The sequence below is a fragment of the Coffea arabica genome, chromosome 6e (assembly GCF_036785885.1).
Source record: "Coffea arabica cultivar ET-39 chromosome 6e, Coffea Arabica ET-39 HiFi, whole genome shotgun sequence".
Lineage (NCBI taxonomy): Eukaryota > Viridiplantae > Streptophyta > Magnoliopsida > Gentianales > Rubiaceae > Coffea > Coffea arabica.
This window is the reverse complement of record NC_092321.1, coordinates 10953630-10970323: the sequence shown is the minus strand read 5'-3', so window position 1 is coordinate 10970323 and position 16694 is coordinate 10953630. Positions and strand designations below refer to the sequence as shown.

Here is a 16694-nt window from a genome sequence, read left to right as displayed (position 1 = left end):
ACACTAGAAATTTTCACTTATATCCTTGTGAATATTACAAATTTGTCCCTCAAATTTTTTACTACAAAGTTATAAGAATGCTTCTTAAGTAAATCTTGGCTTCTAGTTCCGTCAAGTGCATTTCATATCCTCACTTTGACCAAAAGAAAACAACAGTTTTCATGTAAAGACAGCATTAATATCCGTTTTCGGGGACATCTTTGTAGTTTTTTCTGTAGTTGTCAGTTTATATGATGTACTATAAGCTCTTTTCTAAATCATGGTTTTCGACAAATATTACCTTTGCCTTTCTGGACCTCACAGAAACATTAGTGCTCAAATCAGAAGTATAATTTTATCGTAAGAATGCGTCAAGGCTCAATAATCACCATATAGCGCCTGGCAATATACAGCAACCTCATTATTTAAATATTCTTCTGCTACTTGTTTTGTTAGGGACCTTTTTTTTTTTTTTTATACATATATCAAAGAAGAAAAGAATTCCGGATCAGTTGGTCAGAACGAATTTTAGACAATTTTAAAACAATTAGACCAATATGGCCTTTCTTATAGTTTTCTCAATCGAATTTCCACTGATCAAGTTGATTCTTTTTATTGTTTGTTTGACTAATTTGTTACATGTGAAATTGATTGAAACAAAAAAAAAAATACTTACTATGCAACTTGAAAGAGTTCATTTCAAATTGGAATTGAGATGAGAACGTTTATCTCTATAATTTTTGTAGTACTGTACTTGAAGGACAAATTACATCCATACACAATAGATTTAAAAAAAAAAAAAAACAAATGGCCGACTTCAAGAACACACAAACATTCCAAATAACAAACTGCCAAAGCTGGAAAAATTCCCCTAATAAGTTAGAAATTTAAAAATTGTACTCCCCAAAATAAATACCAAATTCATGTCGTCATTGGGACCCCGTGATCCCCATTAATTTTTTCAAATGGCCCTACACAAATTGGAGGACAAAATATTCTACCCTTCTTCATTACATCTGAGACATCATGATCATCATTAACCATGTGGTCTCACAGTACACTATCTTCTCTTCTACGTGAAGTCTCTTTCTAGACACCCCATTTTGCCCTTCCTTTTCACAGCCCAATCAGCCAGTTCCAGCCATGGACAATTATGTCAAAGTATTAGTAGTCACGTGAGGTACACACATGACAGAGACAATGTCAACTATTCAAATACTGTGCTGCGCCTGCAGGCAGCCAAACGACGCCGTTACAGCTACACTTGCATGGCCCTTACAGCTTAATACCCTAAGCAAATCCCAAGAGCCGGACCATCTCCGATCTTGCGGCCGGTTCACAATGGCCTTCTCGCGGGACTCCAATGACGCAAACAAACTTCCGGGACTCTGCCGCACTTGCCGGCTCTTTATATCTTGATAAGCCATCTCCGGTGGAAACTTCACAGGCCCAAACATCATGTACCACCTTGGTCTTGCAGTCTTTTCTTTCATCCCAGTTGCATTAAAACCCTTGTTCGAACTTCTCGTCGACGAGCTCCGCTCAATCTCTACTTTTTCAGCCCTGGCGAAACCGCCCGCTGCCGAGGGGGAGTTGTACTTGTTTCCATACAACTTTCGGTAGTCTAAAGACCGGCTAGTCCTCATGAACTGATGCTGGTTTCTTCTAGCACTGTTGGACAGGCTGGTTTTTAGGTCACTTAACGACTCGGATCTTCTACGATGGAAGCTTTGTTGTTTCTCATGTCTCGTGAGTTGATGATGCTTGTGGAAATTGTGAGCATTGGGCAGACGAGAGGGGTTTTCTTGGTATGGCATAAGCTTACCGCAGAAAATGATATCTTCTGCATGCGACATCTGGGAGTTTTTGTCGCTCAAGAACTCGAAAAGCTCTGATGGATCAGAAAAGGATGATCTTCTTCGATCTTGGACCTCGATTTCATCCGAGTTTAAGATAAGCCCGCTAAGGGAAAGGGCTTCATCTGCTTCTTCTGTTTCTGCCGCAGCTAGCTGATGGTGATCATCTTGGAGATGAGGAGTTTTGTTCTTGGTATCATCATCCATTTTGGTTGAGAATTGGAGAGTAGTGTAATAAGAAAGGAGAAGGATAAAATGTTTGGTGTAAACAAATGATGATTTGCTTGTTCGGGAGGATTTAATAAATATGCATGTCTAGACGACGGATAGGTATTTAAGCCGTGTATTAGTCAACTGGGGGAAAAGAAGGGAAAGAACAAGAGGTCAGGACAACGGCTGGATCAAATGCTTCTAGAGCAAGATGATATCAAGAACATTTTAATAAAGAAAGAAAAATGTGTTTCAGTTATATGCAGATATATTTATTGTATGTCCTGTCAGAAAAGAATCTAGGGGAAAAGTTGGTGGATATGCATGCAAAAAAAAGGGTTTGTGTAAATAACTGTATTTGCATTTATTTGGGGGTCAATAAATGTCATTGTTTGTATTTATAGTGTGAAACCTAATATAAAAGTGAAGTGCGTGATTACTTACTATACTAAGTGCTGCTTTTCTTTCACGTCAATGTCTTCTAGAATTAACAAGAGAGCAAACGGATGGGACGAATAAGATACACGTATAAGCTCCTAGTCTTCTAGAACAGTAGCAAAACTTAGCTTGTGGAGTTATAGAAAAAGGAAATCCTCCTTCTAATATAACTAGCAAGGAGGAGGGGGGGGGGGGTGTGGGGGGAAACCATTAACCATGTTAGGAGGGTCTTTTTTTTTTTTTTTTTTTAAATTAAAAGTAGAGGTGGCAAAATGGGCGGGATGGGCGGGATTTGCTTGGGTTTGAGATGGAACCGAGTCATATGGGTTTGGGCTCAACCTTACCCATATGTGTTTTGGGACTAATTTGGGCGGGATCATTTTGGGATGGGTTTAGATTGATCCCGCCCAATACCCAAATCCATTTTCTACATATTTTTTTTCCTTTAATTCATTTTTTATTTTTATATAATTTTAATATTTTTGATTTATTAAATTTCTTTTAGTTTTATTAAATAAACATGCAAGTGCTTTATACTCAAGATTACCACCAAAATTTGGATTAACAAATAAAGGAAAAGATAGATATACAGCCATATTCCAACATATATCAAGATGGCCAAGGTCCTTAGGATGTTGAATATTTATCCTTATCATTGTCCAAGGATGACAGGTCTAAACTAACTGAAATGCTGGAAATTCTTGTGGATAATGACTAGGAAGACTACTAGATTATATTCGCTGGTATGACTATAAAAATGGTTAAAGATAATTTTTGAATCTAAGATTCCGTTTGGATTGACTTTTTTTTCAAAAAATAAGTTTTTCAAATACAATGTTACAGTAATATACAATAACTCAAGAAACATCCCATCCATATTAATATATCAAATATTTCAAAAAAATTTTATAGTAAAAATTTTTCATATACACTGCTACAATAAAATATTTCAAAAACACCTACCAAAAACAGCTAATCCAAACGGAGCCCTTGCCATTTGAGCCCAATGGGTACCCAAGTATTTCCCATCCTTTCCCATTCATTAATGGGTATAGTTGGGATGTGTCCCAACTTAAACCCAATACCAAATTATAATACCCATCCCGCCCAAAGTTCCTTTGGGCATGGGTAGCCCATTGGGACTTGGGACAAATTGCCAGCTCTAATTAAAAGGCAGTCTGCAGAAAGCATATGGAAAGTTTTAGTTCAGGCCAGCTCTGGATAAGCATTAGTAGAAGATTGATCAATTTTTCATATAAAGGAGTAAAAAAGTTAAGGAGAGAAAATTGGCAGTTAACTTTCTATGAAGCTGAATGTTTAATTCAACTTTACTTATTTAAACCAATTTTTTCATTTTTTGTTATCTAACTTAAAAAGAAACACACACACACACACACAATGGAGATTGTTTCCACAAAACAGCTATTTTGGAGAACTACTAAAGGTTGTAAACAAGATGACACACCTCATTCTGGATTAAAGGAAAGGGATAGGACAGTAAAATTACAAAAGAGGATTCTTAATTATTTTTGTTTTACACCTCAAAGATAATCAACAGATGTCGCGTTTGAAGTCCCCATCTGATAAGTACCCACAAATCAATAATCATTTTGGCTTTATACACAAGGGATTATCTGTTAGCTGGTAAGTCTGTCTTGTGTATCTTGAGGTCGGATTGTTTGGCAGAATTCTATTCTTAAAGGTATAAAAGAAGTTTTTTCCCGGGGGAAATGGGCAGGCCCTCCATGTTTTTTCACTAACTTTATCTATGCCTTTCCAGCTATGTGGATCATTTTTGGTATTATTGTTTTACTTTCATTTGGGTATTGAGTGACCATTACACCGTTGTACTGTTACTAGTCCCCAATAAAACTCAATTGCTCAATGAAGCAAGTTGGTGCAGCAAAGAACAATTATGAACAGTTCTATTCAGTAGAAGTTTCTGAATAGCTTTGAAAATTTGTAATTGCTACGTTTTAGATGGTCGAGGGAACTTAAAATAATATGGTCATGAAAGAAAAAACTACAAGAAATATGGGTAGTTGGATCTTCTCATCTTTGTTCATAGACTCGTTTTCACCCCAAGTCGTTCATTTTTCTTTTAGTTCAATTTTTCCTAGCTACAAACACCTCGCTAGTTGCCACTATTTTATACTAATAACATTAGGACTACATTTCCAAAATATAAAAAAAAAAAAAGTACCTAATGCTTTACCATTTTGTACTTTTGTAGCCAAGTCAAAAGTTAAAAGCAAAGTTACAAAAGAAACATAAAGATAGATCTCCTGCACTCCCATATTTGGATATACACGTTTCTACAAATGCGTCCGTCCATGCTCACCTACATTTTGTTAATCCAGAAATGCTGACAAAAGGACACCTACGGTTTACCCTACTTTGACAATTCTTTAGTAAAGAACGATAGCATCTTTATACTTTTAGCCTTGAGATTTGAAATTCCATCATTAGTTTAAGAAACAAGAATGCCTGATCCACTATGAAGTTGTCTAAGCGAGATTATGTTTTCTCGACGGCATAAAATTGCAAAAAAGGTTTCTTCTTGATTTTTTATTTACTCATAATTTGTCAATTGAAAATTTCTTGATCAAATTGCTTACAGCTTGTACTCCTCAATTATATAGTAGGTTGAATATATTTCCTTTTAGTTTCTGATACTTAATCAGTTGCTTTTGAAAGAGTGTAAGTACTTGTAGCTATAATTTTCCTATGGTGTTCAGATTTGGTGAACACATTTCTTTAGATTTAGGGCAACACAGTATCATTCTTCATTCTCAAACGTCAACCTCTCAAGGAAATGAGACCACTATGACCAAAAAAAAAAATTTTTTTTTTGTCAGAAATGACAGAGAAATTTTAAGTGATAAAGATGAGGGCAATCCAGACTTGGAATTTTACATGAAAACAAATACATGCAGCTGTCCAGAGGAAGTTGTTCTGTTGTGAATTGTGATCTCATTTGGCAATACATCAGAAATGCTTGCATTCTGCAATCTTGTGTCAGTTCAAGTGGTTGTCATGATCATTTTCCAATTTGGAAACTGGGCTTACAAGTTCCATTTTGCAAGTTAGTGTAAATTGATAACTTATCATCAACTTATGTTAAATTGCCCTTAACTTGCACTAAATAATAATAATTAATTTAAATCAAACTCTACCTGATTTACACCAAAGGATAACAATCAACACACGTCAAACTGCACCTGAACCTAATTTCTACCAAAATCCTACTGCTTCGTACCGAAAGTCAACTTGTACGAAATTATACAGAACACGAATTGTCAGACTCCAAGCCCAAGCAATCTACTGGCAGCTCCCGGGCTTTGTTTTGCGTCTTGCTTTGTCAAATGTCACCTGGGAATGGGATCAAGATCTATAAATTTTGGAGGATATAGACCTATCATTGTTAATGCGTACTATCCCAGTCAATATTTGCTGTCTCTTTTTATCCTTCACAAACATCTCGTTCCTGTCTTTTACTCTTGTTTCTAATTTTTCCCAACTTTGTCATACTGTCCTCTGTCCTTTTCTTTCGCATGATCCGATAAAAAGTGGTCTGAAATCGTCAGATCAACCATTTACCATACAAATGGCACCACCGTTGCTTTAAGACCAAAAATCGCATCATCTTTGAAAGAAACGAGGCGGCCGAAGATTGATAACAATCACTTCACGGAAAAATTAATTATTGATGTCAGTTTAGACCTTCCCACCTCCAACATATTTTAATTGAATAGAAATGTGCACTGCGACTGAATTTGTTTGGAATATTATATTTCGTAAAAAAAAAAAAAAAAACTGCAATTAAACTACAGGACATGTATAGTAGTAGCAGGACTTGGGTGAGTAAGCTACATATGTTAATGGCTAGGTTGTGTGCAGTTGGTTTATTTACATATAATAATGTATTGTGGCACTCAAAATATGTTTGATATATTATTTTCTGTGCACCATTTTTTGCACAAAAATAACAATATTAGATTATTGTACATGAAAACCTATAACAAAATAATCACAACTGCACGAATCTCTAATTATAGTTGCCTACGTACATTCTTTCAAACCCACAGAAAATCAACATGGGACACTGGTAACTTTTTTGAAGTTACTATAGTTAAAATTTTTAAAAAACTTGTAGCAGGCAAACTTGACAAAAAACTTGTCTGCCAAACAAGGCGATAATTGGCAAATAAAGCTGTTTCCAAACCTACGATGAAAGTGCATGCCTAGAAATTGTTGAACAATGACAAGTGCATGCGTACAGGTGTTACCAATGTGAGCTGATTCAAGTAGTAAAGCTTGCTCATTTCGGACCTTCCTATGTATTTCAGATTCAAAAATGGAAGTCTACCGGGCATTTTGTTCAGCTGAAAGGATCATATATTTACTTTTCTTTTCTTTTTCATACAGCTGAATGGAATATGTCAAATATTGAGTAATTCTAGTTCGATTTTAAGAATGATATGCTGGTACGTGCTGATATATGATAATTTATTAGTCCAAGAAACTCCAAGCAAAATGTCCCGTGGCCCAATATACTTTAATTATCATATCATAGAAAGCACTAAATCTGAATTTGGGCTGTTAGAGAGGCCCAATACATGAACCAAATTTAAACAAGGACTAACCTTTTTTTCTTTTTCTTTTTTTTTTTTTTAAAGAGCATGGAGCAAATGTAGTAATTTATAGGACATAACTATACCTTGTATATATATGTCCCTAACCATAGCCAAGTCCTAACACATGCTGAGAGTTGAGGCGTGGCAAGGTTAGTTCTTGGCCCTTGTACCATCAAATTCTACCATAATTGGGCACAATGCAGTGCCATTTTTGGCCCAATTCTAAGGACTAGGCACAAATCTAAAGGGATGTGACCCCTCTAATACAATCTCACATAACTCTACGGAGTCTTCAATGGATCTCTCCGAAAGCAATAAGAGGATTGCTCAAGAATCTGTACAATTCCGCATATCCAAAACTATGGAAAGAAATTTGAACCCTTAATCATGCAGAATTTTTTTTAAGCCTCATTAGTTTTCTGAGAAATCCATGGTTGATCATTCCAGACAGTAGAGTGTTAGTGACAATTGTCTAGATGGATCAGAAGTACTATCACAGTAATGGATCCCAAGCTTAATTAGCACAGCCTCTAGCCCAACAGTTGTTCTTGGCACAGTGTTTGTTTCCTTAATGGTAATTCATCATTGTTATAATAGAAGACAATTCTGATACTTGGAAGCGGTTAGGAGCCAGTGGCAAGGGGGAAAAAAAATTATAGTACATAATTTAAGGGGTATAGCATTAGAAGAAATTATAAATTCTAAAACTTTCCTAGCTCTGTTTAGAAATTCTTTCAGGCTAGGGGTTTGATTCGAGGACTTTGATGAAAAATTTTCAAATTTTCGATAGCGTGAATGATTTGGGAGGCATTTGATTTTATAATTCATCAAATAATTGATGGATTATAAACCAAATACCAATCAAGTAATCCAATTAACAAAAAAGAATTTTAAGAAGATTTTAAATCTTTCATCAAATCTGTTAATCCAAATGCAGCAAAGTTTTCTTTAATTGTTCTTGGCGTTGGTGATCCCCACCGCCGCTTATAAACATGTGGCTCAGCCAATGTCACTTTGTCCTCTTGCTTTCTATTAACAAGAAGATACGTACCCATCAATAACACTGAATTCAACGGGCACACAAACAAAGAGATTATACAAGAAAAGTGTGCAGACACGGTTCAGCCTTTTCCCTGGTTTATGCAAAGGCCTATATATGGTTGCTTTGCTAACAACAGAGACCGGGGACACAGACTTGGCCTATACCCTAATGCAACTTTGATGTTTAAATTAGCTATCAAAATAGAAGATAAAAGAGTTTGGGAGCAATCGTTAGTAAGTTTGAGATAGATTCAACTACCTTTAAAGGATGAAATAGGGTATGATTCGTTCATATCCGAACACCCTATTGGAGCCGATCTGTCCTTATAAGACGACGAATGTCAGATAAGCATGTTAAAGATTACGTTAAATGGTTTTTGTCCCATCAATCTTGTCACGTCACATTCGAACCGTTAAGAAGCAAGAAAGGGAGAGAGTAGCAGGAGATGCACCTGCTACCTAGGGTCGAGGAGGATGTTTTAGGATCCCACAAAAAACAAGTTAAGCAAATAGATACCTACAAAAGAGTGCTTTAGAAATTAGAACCTAGATGGAAGTGATTACTGTCATAATACCGTTCATAGATAATAACGATTAATACCCGACTCCTGACGCGTACGCTACACCATTGCCAAAGTTAGGATGCATACTGGAGCTTCGTCGTTGAGGCATGCTTGGAGCCATGCCATCCATTGCCAAAGTTTCCACCCAACTCCACCTACCTGTCCAACCCTATTCTCCCCAACTCAAATAATGTGTCAGTTTATATGTATCTAGACATTTCATTTAAGACTTCTTGAGGAATGCCATTTAATTTAAGACTTAAGAATATTTTACGAAAAAGCTTTCACAACAAAAATGAAGAAACACTTCAAGTGAGTGACGTCTCAGAAACTCACTACACGAACCCTTTCTTTCATGGGAGAAAAGCAACACTACGGGAACTCTAAACGCATTTAATGCACAGGACCACATTTCATAATCACATACTTCTTTTTCATCCCACTTCCATCATTAATATAGAACAAGTTACATGCTTCAAATTATATATATATAAAAAAATTAACATAGTCAAATATTCAGAATTAAACTTTTATTCACAAATAGAATTCGTGCAGTTCATTCCGTTTGGATGCTACTTTCTAGAATTTTTATAGAAAGATGCACCGTATCAATTTGATATTTGTAAAATAAAAAAAAGTGATTCAAAAATATAATCATAAAAATATAAAATATTTTTTGATAGAAAACTACGGTCCAAATACCGATGGCTTCTTGTGTTCTTGTTCACAAACAAGAAAAGAACGGAAGTCAATTAAGCATAAATTGATGATTGCGGTGACAAGGCAAACCTGGTGATAGCCCATCGGCTTCCAGGCGAAAATGCCGGGATTAAGTGTACATTCATCATTTATTAAAGCAATTTAGTTAAACAAACGTTAAACACGTCCTGTTCGGTAGAAGAAAGTTTAAGTAAAAAGTCACCACCAAAAAGGCAAACATAATTGGCATTAAAACACAGTATATACAGGTCACAGGTGATGCCACCAGAGCTTCTACGTTTTTACTCTTTTCTCCTCCACCCATTCGCATGATACCCACTTGCCCTCATCACTGCTCCTATAGCATTCTTGTCATTTCACAGTACTGAGATATTCATCTGAGACGTGGCAAATGTCCAATTCTTTTAATCCCCCAATACATCAGAAGTCAGAAATGTTTAGAGACTATAATAGTCTACAGGTACACTGGGCAATGGTCAAATCTCGAGAATGGAAATGTCGTTGTTTCGTGAGTAAATTTCTTGGTTAAATATGACCAATTCATTTCAATAAAGAGGAAAAAGAAAAAATAGATTTATAGGATAATCCTAGTGGGTGCTGCTATGTGCAAGAATTTTGAATCTTGCATTGCATGTGTTCGTAACACTGTCTGAAAGAGAGGGAGTTTTGCTGGTTGCTGTTTGCATTGGAATTTTCTCCAACTTGGGTTGCTAAGATCGCCCCCTGACACTCAAAACCAAATTTCATCTTCGGACCCCCCAACGATTCCAACCTAATTTAGTTGTCTCTTATTCAATTCAAATTGAATTTCATTCTTTTCTTTTGATACTAAAGTAGTAATCTTTCGCTGCTCTGCTCTATAGAGGAAGCTCCATATTTTCATTTTTTGGCTTTGCATCATAAGCTAAAGATCTCGTTTTTATTGGTACTTGCAAGTTTTCTTGATAACCCTTTTGGGTTCTATTGAAATTAGATGGCAAATGCATCTGGGCTGTTTACACCTGTAGTGCCTAGTGGTATAAGGAGTAGATTTTCTGCATCTGTAGGGATACATCGATCTGGGTTTTGGTTTTCTGAGGGAGTCTCCACGAGAAGGGTCCTCTGTGCCAGCACCGTTGAAGGTGCAGAGAACATTTCCCCGTCTCAATCTCGAGTGCCCAGGTAATGTATTCATTTAGTTTTCATTCCGCAATTTTTGTGGGTTTCTGTTTAATTTTTTGAGCGGTGAAGGGCAGTTACGTTCTGCTTTTAGTTAAATGATTTCTTAATGCAATTTGTTGGAATTAAGTTGCTTATGTTCGCTGGAATGGCCGTATAGATGATTGTTTTCTTTCTGTCAAGTTATTTTTGGATGAGGATCTTTATATGCGTTTGATAGGATTGGTGTGAATGCTGTGTACCTTTCCTGGAACATATTTCACTTGAAATTGATGAATCTTTTGGGTCATTCTCGTTGAGCTGCAACGTGAGTAGACGACCGTCGCATGGTCAAATTAGCATCTGAGAATTTGCAGACAGAGATTTGAGCGGTACAGATTTTAAGGTTTCTTTGTGATATTGATTATAGATCAAGAAGTGCTTCATTTTGGAGTGGGTTTTTAGCTTAAGGTTGAGAAATACAGTAACTGAAGTTAGCAAAATAAAATAATCATAAAGGTGCTATAGTTTGAGTTACCAGAAAATTAAAGGGGCATACGTTTTTTGTTGGATGACATGGAAAAGGTAGGAAAAAATGGAATGTAGGACTTCCAATGTTTAGTATACCTTTTTCAAGGTTTGTCTATTCAATTAAATGATTATTAGCACGCATGAAAGAATACTTTCGGAATTAATGTTTTGCATGTTCATCATGTGAAGAGCAGTATAAATCAACTTTGCTATTCAAGGTTTGTCCATTCAGTTAAATGATTATCATCACCATGCATTTGTTCTACCTTTGCCCTATGGGCATCATGTAAGAAGCACCAAACTTCATGTAAAAGTTACCAGGTAAGAGAAGTATTCTTTTTATGTAGTGAAAGGCTTGTACAGCATTCCCCTTCCCTTCGATTTTGTCAATGGAGTCTTGATAATTGATATTTTTCCCATTGGTTTTGGTTTCTTAGAACATAATTGCTTGGTGTTAATGGAATAAAAGTATCCTTTTGAAAGGCCTACTACATTCTCAACACTCGCTTAATTTGCAGGCTTTCTAACAGAGGCTGCAAGCTAGTTGGATGTGGGTCTGCAGTTCCAAGTCTTCAGATTTCAAACGATGACCTTGCAAAAATTGTTGATACTTCAGATGAATGGATATCTGTTCGGACTGGAATTCGTAATCGAAGAGTTCTTTCAGGTGATTTCTTGCTTCCATTGAAAGATACCATATTTTTTGTTGCTATGAGGAGTTAGTTGGTCCTTTTTGGAAGCTCACACTATACATGAATGCAGGAACAAATATAGAACTATACTGGAGGGAACTGCTTAAATATTTTCTTGAGCCTTACCTTTAAGTCTTTTGTTGGCTGACTCTGTAAATCTTATGAGTGCCTTTGATATCTGTGGCGATCATGGTCTTCCAGCTAATGGTATTGTTGTATATTCTCTAAGGACTGAAACATTTAATTCCGAGAGGCTGCATTAAACTACTTTTCAAAATTTATAAGCCCAGCAACCTGCATTAAGCAAATTCTTATTTTTCTTTGTGATGCTTACATTGCATTGCACTCTGTTATCATGGATCGCTATTGCTGGCTTCAATACTTTCAGTGATTGGATTTTCTCACCATGTAGCTGTAGAAGTCTGTTTTTACCCTTTTTTTTTAAACATTTGATTGTCATTTCAGCAAAAGTTCTTATTCTGTGCTTAAATCAAATGTTTGAGTTCCTCCCATATACAATTTGAAGTTGCAATTTGGTAATAGATCACTGGAGCCTAAACAAGTGTCCTGCTTCTTAAAACGTAGTCATCATTGTCAGGGCATGTCTTAGAATGCCTATCAACCTTATTTGCCTTTCATTTGTTTGGTTTTGGCATTATGGACTGCGTGCTGTTTTGACCAGTGGAAGGAACCTGTGTATGAGTGGTTAATTGGTCTTTTGTCATCCTTTTTAGGGAAAGATAGTTTGAATGCTCTGGCTGTAGATGCAGCAAGAAAAGCTCTTGAGATGGCTGAGGTTGATCCCATTGATGTAGACCTTGTGCTTCTTTGCACATCAACTCCAGAGGACCTCTTTGGCAGTGCTCCACAGGTATGAGTTTGAAAAAAACTAAATTCTAAATAATTTCTAGTGTAGCATCTTCCAAAATGGGGAAAATGATTGCAGTGGTCTCTGAAAACATAATGATCTTGAAAAATTCTAGTCTGCAGAACACCACTGAGACCACTGACTATGGCCTTGTAAATATCTAATTTTACATTAAATGCATAAAGCAACATTGGGATTCCCAGTCTGATGTATCTTATTTTTTGTGTTCTTAAGATTTGAGCTGTGTAGCATTTTTGTTGCAATTGGCATCAATTTGACTTCTCAAATATAAAAGACTTTGGTTTATCTTTCTCCAGAATAAACTTTTCTCATCCTGCTTCCAACTTTGATTATGACGTTTATGATTATACACACACATTCCCATTAGCAAATGAAGTCTGAAAGCTAATTGATGATTGCTTTTATTTATCAGATCCAAAAAGCACTTGGCTGCAAAAATAATCCGTTGGCTTACGATATCACGGCTGCATGTAGTGGATTTGTGCTGGGCCTTGTTTCAGCTGCTTGCTACATTAGAGGTGAATACAATTTAATTTTTGTACCGGAGTATGTTGTTTGCAGAGACATTATTTGATACTTGACACTGCTCCATTATCGCACAGGTGGAGGCTTTAACAACGTTCTTGTCATTGGAGCTGATGCTCTTTCTCGGTATGTTGACTGGACTGACAGAGGGACTTGTATTCTCTTTGGTGATGCTGCTGGTGCCGTGTTAGTACAGGTAGTGATTTAATGTTTCTGGAACTAGGTAACATGAAAGGTGAATTTGGAAAGATCTTACCGGATTTCTTTTAAATGCCAATCTTGATTTTAGTTATTTCCACCTAAGTGAAATGCAAACAAACCCTAATTTTTCTGGGCCTATTTAGAGATTGTTGAGAGCTGCTTAGGGCATGAATATGATCTAAACTGATGGTCTAGAAGTTCTAACTTGGCTGTTTTGACAGAGAGACACTATGGTAACTTCTAACATAATTGAGAAGCAATTGTTTTGGTAGTGTTATGTACAAGGTAAGTCATCAATTATTTTACCTGAACTGCCCAATGTCATAGTTAACCTTAGTTTGTTCCACCTAAAGAATTGCAAACAGACCATAATCTTTCTGGGCCTATGAGAAAATTTTGAGGATGTACTTAGGAAACGAATATATGATATATACTGATGGTTTAGTTGAACTTGGGATTTTTGAGCTGTAGATGTCCTTGTCTGTTCAAACATAAGCAAGAGTTTAGCAATTGTTCGTTTAGTGGTATCTATGCCCTTGCAACACAAGATGTGCGATCTATAAAGGAGAACACAAGCAGTAGCTTGCTATTACTCTTGAGCGGGAGAATACACACCAGAGACTCTTCAAATATAGGAAAACCACCTCACAACCTTCCTGGAGAATTTGTTTGAGTATGCTGCTGATCCTGTATCCTTTTTGGCCATTTTCCTTTCTCTCCATCATGGAACTTGGCAGGCATATAATTGTGGTTGCCGTGTGTTCCTTTTCTTCAACCAAATCGTACAATGGTCAACATGATTTTTTGCGTCTTGCCTGTTGTCAGGCTTGTGCACAAACTTGCATCGAGGAGACAGTATATATGGTCGGACTAAGTGCCACCTTCTGACATAATTGAGTGAAGGAAGTTTGACTCTGTGGATGTTCTCTCAGCTATTTATTCTGCTTCTCTACCCTTTTTTTCTTGTACTGTGGGTTTGGGAAGATGAAATTTAGATCAGACCCTCTCAAGCTAAGCTATGTGCCTTCATGAGTGTGAGATGCTTTTGCTATCCAGAAGCTAGCAATTCTGCACCTCTTTTTCTTCTTCTTCTTAGTCTTTTTTTTTTGTTTTAAAATATACTTCTATCAAAAGCGTTACTGCTTTAAAAACTGTTTGTCAGTGATGTACTGGCTTAAACTTTTGCATCCATGTTAATATTTACACATATTTGTAGGCCTGTGATGGTGAAGAAGATGGTTTATTTGCCTTCGACATGCATAGTGATGGTGATGGTCAAAGGTGTGTATATCTTCTATTTGAGAAATATATCCCATTTCAATTCTTAATGAGCATTTAATAGAATCTGCCTTTTGCAGGCACTTAAATGCTTCGATCAAAGGAAATGAAGTGGATCACGCATTGGGTTCAAATGGTTCAGTCCTAGGATTTTCCCCCAAAATTTCCTCATATTCCTGTATCCAAATGAATGGCAAAGAAGTATTCCGATTTGCTTGTCGCGCTGTGCCACAGTCAATTGAATCCGCACTGGAGAAAGCAGGTCTCTCAGGATCCAGCATTGACTGGTTGCTGCTTCATCAGGTATGGAATATAAGATACAAAAGATGTCATTAAAGTGGATGTCCTTCTCACTGATCTTTGAATCTTTCGTATGATGTCCCCACTATTACAAGAAAGTCATATCTTCATCTTCTTAGATTCCAGCAGCTGTCTGGTTGAGTACATAGTAGCTTCAGAAACAGCTTGGCGTTTGTATACGTTTAGCAGTCTTGATTGTGGTGTCACTTTCATACAGTTCGAATAAGCATCATCATAGTTGGAGTAGAAATCTTGATGAAGGTTCATCTTTTTCCCGATTAGCGCGAGTAAATGGATCCTCAAGGTCCAGCTCTCATGGAGGCTAACCATGTAACTCCTTGAAGTGGTACTGTTTTATGTGCAGGCAAACCAAAGGATTATTGACGCAGTTGCATCACGTTTAGAGATGCCATCTGAACGTGTCATATCCAATTTGTCCAACTATGGCAACACAAGTGCTGCATCCATTCCATTAGCATTAGATGAAGCGGTTCGAAGCGGCAAGGTGCAGGCTGGCCATACAATTGCAGCTGCTGGGTTTGGGGCTGGCCTTACCTGGGGTTCGGCTATTGTGAGATGGGGATGAAAAGGCTACTAATTAGACCGAGTATAAGCAGAAGGAGAAGTAGTAGAGTTTGCTTGATACTGTGATACTAGAATTGTTACTTCCAAATTTTGTAATGCAGTGCAGTTACAGGGAGATGCAAATATGCAATGGCATAATCTCCTTCAGCTCCCCCTTGTCCTCTTTTTGTTAGTATTAAATTTCAACACCATCAATAAATTTTGACTTTTTTTCCCTGTTTGATCCAGTTTGGTAATATTCAACTCTTAGGCAAGTACAAGATTGCAGGAACTATCCCACCTTTTTTTTTTCCCCGGCGGTGCAGTGGAGTTGACACGGTTGAAGTTTGAACTTGACCCACCTCAAAATAAGTGAACTGAACGGCTTTTGTACGGCTTTGCTGGGGCCTTTGCCTTCGTGGCAGATAACATATTCTTCTTCCTAATGCTTCATTCAGGTGTAGAATGCACTCATGTTCTTCCTAACGCTGAGGAATAAAGGAAGAATTGTTGGTTGAAACCTGATATATCACAAGGATTCCCTTTCAATATGGCCGGGAATGGTGTTGAGCCTTGATCTCCATATGAAAGTTTCCTTAGAAGTTCACATAACGGCATCCAAATGACCAAAATAAAAATTTAAAAAAAAAGCCCATGAACCAAATGCAAAGTTTTCTTTCTGAAACTGAGAATTACGAGGATAGATCTTTTGCTTCAAAGATAACTCATAACTACATAGCAAAAGCCGATGAAGTCTTGATTTAGTGATTAATTGAAACTTCAAGAATTTGAACTCCTGTGTTTTGTATTACAACAAAATAAGAATGACATATGACCAATTATGACTAGTTGAAAATTTGTATCTAAAAATGAAGATTTATATTAATGCAAGAGAACCTCATATTAACATATAACAAAATGAATAAGCTTTTTAAAGTTTTTTATTTTGTCATATAAAGCTCACCAATTCTCTAAAAACTTACCATTAGAGCATCTCTAACGGAGGATAATAAGGAGTGCAATGCCTGACAAAATATAGGTTCGTTATACTGCCACCCATTGTGGCCGTGTAATACCCATTACACGCATTATCAGAATGATGCGTGTAATGGAATGATGTGTGTAATGGATAG

At 36.7% G+C, this 16694-nt stretch overlaps 2 protein-coding genes across 2 annotated transcripts; one reads left to right on the top strand and one right to left on the bottom strand.

Moving 5' to 3' along the window:
- Positions 1 to 1190: 1190 nt before the first annotated feature.
- LOC113696338 (uncharacterized) lies at positions 1191 to 2042 on the bottom strand. The gene has a single exon (XM_027215765.1). It carries the CDS (start codon positions 2040 to 2042, stop codon positions 1191 to 1193), a length of 852 nt encoding a protein of 283 aa, XP_027071566.1.
- Positions 2043 to 9868: 7826 nt separating this feature from the next.
- Positions 9869 to 15798, top strand: LOC113697191 (beta-ketoacyl-[acyl-carrier-protein] synthase III A, chloroplastic-like). The gene is made up of 8 exons (XM_027216687.2): positions 9869 to 10605; positions 11631 to 11779; positions 12539 to 12675; positions 13106 to 13211; positions 13296 to 13414; positions 14636 to 14700; positions 14778 to 15000; positions 15362 to 15798. The coding sequence occupies exons 1-8, from the start codon at positions 10418 to 10420 to the stop codon at positions 15581 to 15583; spliced, it is 1209 nt and encodes a 402-aa protein (XP_027072488.1). The 5' UTR covers positions 9869 to 10417; the 3' UTR covers positions 15584 to 15798.
- The last annotated feature ends 896 nt before the right edge of the window (positions 15799 to 16694 follow it).